The sequence below is a fragment of the Tachypleus tridentatus genome, unplaced genomic scaffold, assembly GCF_004210375.1.
Source record: "Tachypleus tridentatus isolate NWPU-2018 unplaced genomic scaffold, ASM421037v1 Hic_cluster_2, whole genome shotgun sequence".
NCBI classification, from domain to species: Eukaryota; Metazoa; Arthropoda; class Merostomata; order Xiphosura; family Limulidae; genus Tachypleus; species Tachypleus tridentatus.
In genome coordinates, this window is record NW_027467782.1 from 32,190,588 (window position 1) to 32,202,551 (window position 11,964).

The 11,964-nt window shown below is 34.1% G+C and overlaps 1 protein-coding gene across 1 annotated transcript; it reads right to left on the reverse strand.

Annotated features, from left to right (window-relative positions):
• Nucleotides 1–3,023: 3,023 nt before the first annotated feature.
• LOC143242266 (uncharacterized) lies at nucleotides 3,024–9,718 on the reverse strand. Its single transcript, XM_076485633.1, has 2 exons — nucleotides 9,638–9,718; nucleotides 3,024–4,160 (listed from the first exon to the last, which is right to left on the reverse strand). The coding sequence occupies exons 1-2, from the start codon at nucleotides 9,686–9,688 to the stop codon at nucleotides 3,024–3,026; spliced, it is 1,188 nt and encodes a 395-aa protein (XP_076341748.1). The 5' UTR covers nucleotides 9,689–9,718.
• Nucleotides 9,719–11,964: the final 2,246 nt, after the last annotated feature.

Here is an 11,964-nt window from a genome sequence, read left to right on the forward strand (position 1 = left end):
CCATATTGATGGAGTTATCCAAGTTATTTTCCTCTTAAAAGACACAAATGCACAATTCTGTATTACAGTTAAAATGAGTGAGGTTTGATAAAGTTACTTTTGTGTTTATTTAATTACTTAAGTAATGGCCATACATAGGGGTAGAATGAATGTAGATAATTTGTCTTGATTAATTATCAAATCGCTGTCTCGTTCTCGCGACGACTTTAACTAAGGTCACTGTGCCCTATATTTTTACATATAAGGACATTGTATACTTGCAGCCACATGACCGCAGATACTTGAACATTTTAACAAGAATGTGACACAGAAATTAAACCTCACGCTGTTTCTCAAACATTGACAGCCTTTAAAATTTCCTATAACACTAATTTTAGATGGAAACTCACATATCCAGAAATCTGCACTGACCCTACCATCCACAGGGAAAGAGCAACAAACTTATAGTGTTAAAATCCCTCAGTTTACTGCTGAGCCACTGAGAGGCTCGGTCTGAATAAAGAATAATTTACATACGTTGAAGGTGTATATGTAAATAAAGGTTTTGAAGTATTGAGTTTAAAGATTCAGGGCCTCATATATTCAAATTATTTCTTTTTTTAACATTCATTATTTTTAAGTTTCTTTATATTCTTTACTTTTGAAACTATCGCAATTTTCGTCCATCGTGTCGACGTTAGTACCTCCTATTTCTAAGTCTTCTACTGGCCATCTGTTTACGTCTTTTTCTCATTTTATACGTGTTAGAATATTAATGTACATCAGAACGTTACAGGTAAAATGTATATACATTTTTAGAAGAATATTATCTCTGACGTTTTACACATCGACAAGTAAAGTGTAGCATGAAAAAATAACAATTTAAGGTGCCACAGAATATACAAATAACAATAATGATGATTATGGAACTATGCTTTGATCTTGTTGTTATTAAGACACCTTGTAGAGCCATATGCCAGTTCGTTGTTTGGTTTGGTAAAAATGAGTCAGTTTTCATATATTTATTCTTTTGCAATAATACTTGTACTTTTAAAAATTCAAAATGTGTACAGAAGGCTTTCAAATTTCATTCCCTTGTTAAATGATGCTTCAAAATTAAACGACTTCATTTATGTTTTTTTTTTTTTTGCTTATCCAGAGATTTTACCCCAAAAAATTAATGTAGTCTTGACCTGTCAATGATGTAAAAGAAGGATTTAATTTAAAAGTACAATTTAAAAATAAAATATCCTTGAATGTTAGCATTCTTCTTTAATTACACCACTGCACATTACTCTTGGTTACCTGAACAATGTAAACAAATCAGAATGTGTTTCTTTGTAAAGTTACCACAGCTGATATCAAAGTAATTATGACAAGAAAAATGGTTGGTCTGACATAATTTCAGTGCATGGTATCCTTGAAATAACTTATAATGCCATTCATTTTTTCCAAAAGGGCGTTTAATTTTGTAAAGACAAAAGTATCATTCAAACTACACACTTAGTCATTTTTACTGATAAAATAAATTTTGAAAGATAACCACAACCATAACACACCGACAGAAAATGTTTTAAATTATATGCACACAAAAAATATCCTCCACTGAATGTTCATATTATTTACAAAACAGAATGAACATCTGCAGATTTAGACATCTAAACAATTACCTTCATAACTTAGGCTTCCAAAAAATACTACTAAACACAAATAGAACCTGTTATTTCTTTCCCATAACCAAAAGACTGAAATAACTTACTTTCATTAAATGTTTCTCAAACCAAGACATCTTTTGAAATTTTCTACTTCAAATAAAAAAATTGCAGAAAGAAGTATTATAATAATAATAATAATAAACACTAATAAGATGAAGAAAAAATATTCTCATATTGTGTCAATATTAACCAAGATCAACAAATATAAACATTAATTTGAGAAAATCAGTGTCAAAATACAAAGAACAAAGGCAACATCATGTCACAGGGTACAGCAAGGATAAGATCAAGTAATGTACACTTTTTTTTTCTGCATGTGATGACCATTCATGATAGGTTGGCTATCCTTGCTTCCTCGGCTGGTTTAGTAAGTCTTCATTGAAATTCGCCCTTTTCCACCTAAGTAATAAATAAACAAAAATGCCAAAAATGTATTTTTTTTTTTTACAAAATACCTACATCGATGAAAATTATTACAAAGAATTGATATTTTAAATATCTAACACAGGAACAGTCCATGAAGACATGATAAATAAAAAACCTTGACAGTAAACAAATTGTTAATACTACATTACCTACAAGGAAAAATAAAAAAAGAGGAATATTGTATGTGATTCTACAGTACTTTAGATTAGTGGGAAACTTCTTACACATGAAAACAAAGAATAGGACTAAGACTGTGTTAAAAGGCAAACTATTTTAAGAAAAGAAAAAGGACTGAGTTTACCATAGGCATTTAATGAAGCTTTGTGGAACAGGTATCCCTAATTAAATCATTTGTTTGTTAAAGATGAAAAATGTCAAATATCAATGCTAAATCAGATAAATTAAATTTATTAGTTTTAACATTTGTTAGTGCACGTTAAAATATCCACCTTACACCTGGGGCCATACGGACCCCTCGTATATTTAATGATCATAATGTTGAAGCTATGATTTAGATGTTGAAATGTTAGCCTACTGTAGAAACCTTCAACAAATCGCATACAAGCCGTTGTAAGCAAAATGAGGTGTTTTATAACAGATGAAAATCTACGGGCAGTAAAATAAACAGTAATAAAATAAATACTCCCGATGAAAGAAAGTCCACTTTCCAAAAGCGTCTGGGTTATTGATTTTTCTATTCTTTTAAACGTTAGGTTTAAAAAAAACACAATTAGTCTACCTAGTCTGCAATCGTAAACCTAAACCAAAGAATTTTCTTTGTGCTCACAACTAATTATCTAAACATAGTATATATGATACGTCTATAAAGTACCTGTTTAAAGTTTTAAACTTGTCATGCAGCTAAATATTTAACATACACGTACATTGGGCAGAAAATCATACTTACTTCAATGGTATAACAGTAGTAGGAATCTCGGTTGATGTGCTTCTTGTGTGTTTGATACCAGTAACGCTTCGCTCTTTAGCCATTTCATTAATTAAACCTTTCATAATATAATTAAGAGTTTCTTTCAGTACAATATCATGCATAAATTTCTTTCTTGAGCGAAAGGAAAATTGTGAATTGTTTTTAGTGTGCTCTTCTGTGCTTCTTGTATGATTGATACCAGTAACGCTTCGCTCTTTAGCCATTTCATTAATTAAACCTTTCATAATATAATTAAGAGTTTCTTTCAGTACAATATCATGCATAAATTTCTTTCTTGAGCGAAAGGAAAATTGTGAATTGTTTTTAGTGTGCTCTTCTTTGTTGGCGTCTTTGTTCACGGGTATATCAATTTTCTTTAATTCAGAACTACTTCCGTACGAAGGCCGCTGGTCTAGTCTGTAATCGTGGTTATACTTTTCAGGATTATTACGATTAGATCCAACTAAATCACGATATTTTTTTGAAGCATTCATTATCCAATTGGCTAAATATTGATACATTTGTTTATTTTTATGCGTTACTGGAGGGATGCCATTCTGTTTATTGTACCCTTGATTTGCTCTTTTCAGTAGTTCGATTTTATCCCAAAAAAGTTTCTGGATTGTCCCATTATAACTGAAATTGTTTTTAGTGTGCTCTTCTTTGTCGGCGTCTCCGTAATTAAACTTTTTGTAATGTTTATTATGAGTTTTGTTTAGAAATTTGTATATACTTTGATCTTTCATGGGTATATCAATTTTCTTTAATTCAGAACTACTTCCGTAGGATGGCCGCTGATCTAGTCTGTAATCGTGGTTATACTGTTCAGGATTATTACGATCAGATCCAACGAAATCAAGATATTTTTTTGAAGTATTCATTATCCAATTGCCTAAATATTGATACATTAGTTTATTTTTATGCGTTACTGCAGGGATGTCATTCTGCTTATTGTACCCTTGATTTGGTATTTTCGGTAGTTCGTTTTTATCAGTGGAAGAAGACTTGTCAGGATAAAGATTGTCATATATCTTCTGTCCTTCCACCACTGTGGCAACCAAAACCAGGCAAGCAAATCTAAGAATACGTTGCCAAAACATGGGTTTGTAATTCTGAAAATAAAGTGAACAAATAGATAAATATTAGTGATGATAATCACCTTTCTTTTCATAATAGTAATAAAAGATTTAATAAAAGGACAATGATGAGTGGAGTGTAATACGACAATAATATTCGAGTTTTTGTTTCTTATAATATAACACGAACCTTTAAGACTTGAGTGTATAATGTAGCACGTTGTAGAAGCTGGTGGTCGCTAGCACAGTGTTTAATAGATCACTAAATACATTACACTAACGTAAAGTGGCCTGAGTGTGGCATTGTCGTTACCATAGCAGATTAGGGAATCGAGGATCTCGAGTTCGAGATATGATGCTGACAAACACGATCTGCGTTTTATGTTGTGGTGTGTTATAAAAGTATCAGCGAATAGTGCTATATATTTAAGGATAGCCACCCCAAGGATTCATATCCATTGGGACCATGAGATAAAGAAGCCAAAAACACGTTACTTCGTGCCACCCCATACGTGTAAGAGAAAACTAAATGTTTGTCAAAAGACTTGTTTAAACTAAGATTAAACCTAATGTAAAACATTAAAATGATATATATAACGGAGAGAAAATGAAACGTATCGATTATTTAAGAAAACACTGACAAGGTGTTGGAAGTGTTAAAACTTGTGTATAAATAAGGGAACAATTAATAATATATTACTCAAAGCTGTCCTCGTATGTTTGCTAACTAAAGTATTAGGTTTCGCGCGGATTATTAGGTTGATAACTATGTCGGCATTTAGTTTGTTTTTTGAATTTCGCACAAAGCTACTCGAGGGCTATCTGTGCTAGCTGTCCCTAATTTAGTAGTGTAAGACTAGAGGGAAGGCAGCTAGTCATCACCACCCACCGCCAACTCTTGGGCTACTCTTTTACCAACGAAAAGTGGGATTGACCGTCACATTATAACGCCCCCACAGCTGGGAGGGCGAGTATGTTTGGCGCGACTCGGGCTCGAACCAGCGACCCTCAAATTACGAGGCGCACGCCTTAACGCGCTAGGCCATGCCGGGCCCCGTTGGCATTTAGTAAACAGATTTTAACATAAAAGGAAAAACTATACACTTTTGTTGCTCATTCATGGGATGTGATACGTTTATAAAGGTAACCTTCACTCTGACTTGTCCTACAATTTTAAACTTAAAAAACAAAAACAAATAATAAAAAACAAACCTCTTTAATTGATGGACTCTCTGTAGTAGCAAACAGCAAATATTTGATCAACTTCATAGCTCAAGTTTTAATTCGATACTTTCAGCCTATTTCTTAACAACAATATAAGGTTAATCATTATTTCTAGGCAACATGACGTATAGACTATTGTTGGAACGCATTGTTACTAAAACGCGCTAGCTCTCCAATATATATATTGTTATATTGGGAATAATTTTATTTTCTCTTTCCGTAGATTGTCTTATTCAAAACATTCGAAATCATGCACGTGCATGTCTGTCTGTCGATTTGCAAGTACAATAATACTGAACTTTTACAGTATTAAGGGTTTCTTTATTATTTAATTTCGCGCAAAGCTACACGAGAGCTATCTTCGCTAACCGTCCGTAATTTAGGACTGTAAAACAAGAGATAACTCTTGGGCTACCCTTTTACCAACGAATAGTATGACTAACCGTCACATTATAACGCCCCCCACTGCTGAAAGTGCGAGCATGTTTGGTGTGACAGAGATTCGAACCCGCGACCCTCGGATTACGAGTCGAGTGCCTTAACCACTCGGCTATTCCATATTTGTGTGTTTTTCTTAAAGCAAAGTCACATCGGGCTATCTGCTGAGTCCACCAATGGGAATCAAAATCCTGATTTTAGCGTTGTAAATCTTAGACTTACCCCTATACCGGAGGGGGACATTAGAGAAGGAAAACTTTGTCTATTGTTAAGAACAAAGTTTCATCATGATCCCTCTGTGCTCTGCCCACTGCCGATATTAGAACCCTAATTTCAGTTGGAAAGAATGGGTATATATAATTAGTATTAAATTTGATGTCCCCTAAGTGGCACAGAGGTATGTTGGACTTATGATAAAGCTAGAAACCGGATTTCGATGCACGTGATGGGCAGAGCACAGATAAACCATGGTTTAACAATGTTCTTAGCTTCAAACAAACGAAAAACAACATTTGACTGTTTCGACGTCGGTATATTGAGTAAAATAAATAAAGATATAAATCTATAAAGATCAGTATGGCCGTAATATTCATATGCGGCTGAGCTGTATACGTTAATTGTTCGTTTCTTATGTAAACCAAATCATTGACATATTCAATTTATAATGTTTGAAATTTTGTCAATTAATCATTTTGTTTGTTTGTGGTTTTATAGTAAAACCACAATGGACTGTTTGCGATGTCTACCTTGAGGAATCGCGGATAATGGCGTTGTGTGTGTGTGAGTGTTTTTCTTTCAGCAAAGCCACAAAGAAATCGAACTCCCGCACTACACTGAAGTGGTAGACATAATACAAGAATTAGTGTTATACTGTGTGAAGAATGAAAAGACAGAAACTTTCTGTTAATACTAAAATGATATATATAAGAGAAATAAAATGAAATGTATGAATTATTTAAGAAAACACTGTCAAGGCGTTGGAAGTGTTAAAACTTATGTAGAAGTACGGGAACAATTAATGATATATTACTCAAAGGTTTAACATGCACCACACTGAAGTGACAGAGATAATACGAGAATCGGGCACAAGTACTTTTTCATTCAGTTTCGATAAATATATTGTAAATATGGTTTATAATAATACAGCCGTTTCTCTGATAGACTGATGGAGATTGATTTGGCGTTCTTTGGCTCAAAACAACTAGACTATCTGCATGACTGTAGAGGAAGTATTTACTAACATTGTAAACTTATACTGAAATGCTACGTGAGAAAAACATTTAGTAGCTGTAGACAGTAATCAGAGTAGAAAAAAAACACTTAACAGAAAGATTTTGTCTTCACACTTTGGGGCCAAAGCTCTCCATGTTTACAAGGGAAAGTATTAGGCTTCGCGCAGATTATTAGGTTGATAACAATGACGGTGTATACTGAACACATTTTAACATGAAAGTATAATCTATACACTTGCTCTTTCATGGAATGTGATACGTTTATAAAGGTTACCTTCACTCTGACTTGTCCATCAATTTTAAACTTAAAAAATGAAAACAAAGAATGAAAAACAAACCTCTTTAATTAACGTAATATCTGCAGTTGGAAACAGCAAAGATTTGTTAAACTTCATAGCTCAAGTTTTAATTCGATACTCTCAGCGTCTTTCTTAACAACAATATTAAGTTAATCATAATTGCTAGGCAACATGACGTACAGACTATTGTTGGAACGCATAATTACTAAAACGCGTGGCTATTCCATACATACATTGTTATATAGGGAATCGCGTTGTTTTCTCTTCTCGTAGATTGTCCTATTAAAATAATTCACAATCACGTTCGTTCGTGTCTGGCTGTCGATTTGCTAGTACGATAATACTTAAATCTTTATTAAATATAAACCAAACTCGTAAGTTATAGTTAAAAAATACAGTAACTTTCTGTTTTCATAATGTCGCAATGTTTGGTATATTTTAGTCAAATATATTTTTACTCTCATTTAACAGCAGACTACTCTAAGTAGCAGTAAGCTACACTGTTTAAGTCACCTAATAAGTTTCTATGACATCAGTGCATGACCGATTTACAACGCTAAAATCAGGGATTTGATTCCCCTCGGTGGATTCGGCAGATAGCTCGATGTGGCTTTGGTAAAAGAAAAACACACACATATTATATAGCCAGGTGGTTAAAGCAATCGACTCGTAATCCGAGGATCACGGGTTCGCATCCCCGTCGCGCCAAACATGCTCGCCCTTTCAGCAGTGGGGGGCGTTCAATCACACTATTCGTTGATAAAAGAGTAGCCCAAGAGTTGGCGGTGGGTGGTGATGACTAGCTGCCTTCCCTCTAGTCTTACTCTGCTAAATTAGGGACGGCTAGCGCATATAGCCCTCGAGTTGCTTAACGCGAAATTCAAAAACAAACAAACAAACGTTTACGGGATTCTTTGGCGACAGTGAGAAAGTTACAGACGTGTTCTCTCGACGCTGAAAAGGAAAGATTGAATAGATAGACTTCCCCAACTAATACAGCTGAAAAAAATATGTAACACATTACCAGTGCGATTGACTACAAAGACTACTAGTACAGCAGCGGCCACCTGAAGAAATCACTAAAGAAAGAACAAGGCATTCCACATAATAATATACAGCGAATAATCTCAAAGAAAACACAGGCACCCACTAATCTTATACATATAGACATAGACGACAGTTACAACATTCTAAAACTACTAAATAATGGAATAACGCTTTGGTATAAAAAATACCAAGTAGAACAACTAAGAACTCTGGCAATTGTAGTAACACAATGCTACAATTGCCAAAGATATGGACATGTTTCTGTAGCCTGCTTAGCAACACCGAGGTGCTGCGGCTGTGGCAGGGAACACCATATCTCCCAGTGCAAAAAAAGATAAAGAAACACCCAAATGTTGTAACTGTGGTCAAACCCACACAGCCAACTATAAAGGATGTGATAAATACAAACAAATAAAACAACGTATATATCAGATAAGAACACCATCATCAGAACAGAATCAACCAAATACAAACAGACAACCAAAAAGAGACATATCAACAGAATTTAATAAAACAACTAAAACCACATATGCAGAAATGTTAAAAGGAAAAGAACCCCACAAACAGCAAGAACAGAACATTATTACTCAGGAAAAGAATACCTCAACACAAACACAAAAGCCACAAGAAAACAGCACCACCTTCGAAGAAACGAATACTAACACACCAGATAAAACAAGCCTTTTCACAACCATAATCAAAAACATATTTTCAGAATTTGTAACAGAATACACAAAACCGAACCAAACAACCAACTGCTTCGAATTACTGATTAATATCTCCAAAAAACACATCACACCACACATGCCCTACATAATATCAACACTTACTGGTTACATGCTCACAGCATAATGTTCACAGTAGTATATATCAACATCCAAGGTGCAATAGCTTCCAAGAAACATGAGATCGAAGACCTAATACAAGAAACTAACCCCCACATTATAATAGTAAGCGAAACTCTGATATACAATAACAATAGATTTAAAATACCAAATTATTCAACAATAAGGAAAGACAGAATAAATAAAAATAATGAAAACAGAGGCATTATGCTGCTCTACAAAATGGAGCTATCAGTAATAGAAATTAAACTGAGCAGTAACAACGAACATGTTACTGTCGATATCCTGCAAAGAAATAAAACAAAAGTAACTGTAGCAGGAATTTACTGCTCACCTAATAAACAAATAGAAATAGCATTACTCAGCAACATCTTTTCCCACAACCAAAACTCCATAGTTATGGGTGACTTAAATAGTAAAAATGTTACCTTTGGATGCCGGAGCTCAAACAACAATGGTAGAAGTCTATTACAATTCATAGATGATAACGATATAGTCTTATTAAATGATACCACCCCTACACATACAGCGTATGCCAGTGACTAACTCCAGTGACATACTAGACCTGTGCATGTGTACATATAATCTGAGCCAAAAAATAATAAAATTTCAAGTGGGAAAAGATGCTGACAGTGATCACCTTCCAATATATTGTGTCTTCGATCTCGCCCCCCATAAAAATATAACACTTAGGAAAGAAAAATTTAATAACAGAAAAGCAAATTGGCAAAATTACAAACAGGAATTAGACAACCTATTACCTAATAAAGTTATAAAAGAAGTTAAAACCCATATTGAAATGGATAACTACTGTCAAACAATTACGGAGTGCCTTCAGAAAGCAGCCAAGTTAACAATACCAAAACAACACCATAAAACAACAAACAACACATGGAAACCCACCACAGAAATAATCAATCTAATCAAAAAACGAAGACAATTAAGAAAACAGTACATGATAACAAGAGACAGAGAAACCAAAACGCAAATAAACAACATTAGAAATCACATCAGAACACAAATAAAACAACAAAAACAAGATAAATGGGACAACTACTGCTCAAAACTAAATGATAAAACTGACCCGAAAAAATTCTGGTCACATCTTAAAAGACTCACCAATGAAAATACAGTCACAAAGAAATATCCTGCACTCGAACATAATAACACTATAGCACACACAAATAAAGAAATAGCCAAAGCTTTCAAAGATCAACTTCAAAATACTTTTAAAACTCATACTGATCCAGATATGGATACAAATTTCTACAATAAAGTCACTAATCACATATTAAACAATAAACATCAATTTGAACCAATTTTTCCAATAAGCATAACTGATACAAATAGAAGTTCCAACACAGATTATACAAGCACGTTACTAACAAATGAAATATCCCTTCAAGAACTACTCGAAGCAATAAAAACACAAAAAACAAAGCACCAGATGAAGATGAAATACAAGCTACCCTTCTAAAAAAGGCACTCCGAAATTGTTTGACCACCTAAATTCACTTTTTAACCTATCTCTATCCTCAGGATACATCCCAGTTTCTTGGAAGCTTGCAAATGTATTAATGTTCCATAAGGAAGGAAAGGCAGCAAATAAACCTAATAGCTACCGACCAATCAGCCTGACCAGCTGTGTAGGAAAAATTCTTGAAAGAATAATCAGTAATAGACTCTCCACATTCTTGGAGCTAACATCAAAATTACCAAAAGAACAAAATGGATTCAGGAAATTTAGACAAACGACAGACCACCTAATCAGATTAACCGAAACCATAATAGATAGCTTCAATAAAAAAGAATGTACTGTCGCTTGCTTCCTTGATATCGAGAAAGCATTAGACACTGTATGGCACGATGGTCTAAGGTTCCGAATGAATGAAATGGAACTACCGCGAGGAATTATTCGCTGGTTATCTAACTTTTTGGAAAACAGAAAGTGTAGAGTAAATGTTGAGGGAACATTTTCTGAATACTTTACTCCTGAAGCTGGTGTCCCTCAGGGAGGGGTAGTTAGCCCTATACTCTTTATCATGTATGTAAACAATATGCCACTGAAGGATCCGAATCATGGATTCTCCTCACAGTTCGCAGATGATGTGGCAGTCTGGAAAAGTGCCGCAACACCCACGATAGCAGCCACTAACATACAACCGCAACTAAATAGAATAAGTGAATACTGTCAAAAATATAGAATAAAAATAAACACAGCAAAAACACAACTCGTAGTCTTTACGAAATTGACAAAACACAAAAAAACAACAGCCAGAATTATATATGAATGGCACACTACTCCAGACTGCCCCATCGGTAAAAGTTTTAGGTCTGGCCTATGATTCAAAACTAATTTGGATCAATCATGTGAACGAAAGTAAAAATAAAGTCTGGCGAAGAACTAACTATGCTAGAGTCTAACTGGTAAAAACAGTGGAGCATCTACATATAACATACTAAAAATCTATAAAACATATATTAGACCTGTAATAAATTATGCAGCTCCAGCATGGATGACTGTAAGCAATAAAATAATTAAAACCAAACTACAAACAATCCAAAACACACTCCTCACAACTGCATACAGAGTTCCAAGAACTATATCATCTCAGTTCATTTACAAATATTCGAACATACCAACCATACCAGATAGACTCCTACATAGTACAATAATGTACTTTAATAAGAATTGGATGATAAACGAAATACTATGCGAACTGGACAGGTACATCATACATGATGAAGCTAGTCC

Excerpts from the sequence above, each read along its gene's own strand:
- LOC143242266 (XM_076485633.1), bottom strand. The coding sequence starts at position 9,688 with ATGAATTGTAATAGACTTCTACCATTGTTGTTTGAGCTCCGGCATCCA. Across the intron at positions 4,161-9,637 it reads TTGAGCTCCGGCATCCAAAG|AATTACAAACCCATGTTTTG; the intron begins GTAACATTTTTA and ends CTTTATTTTCAG.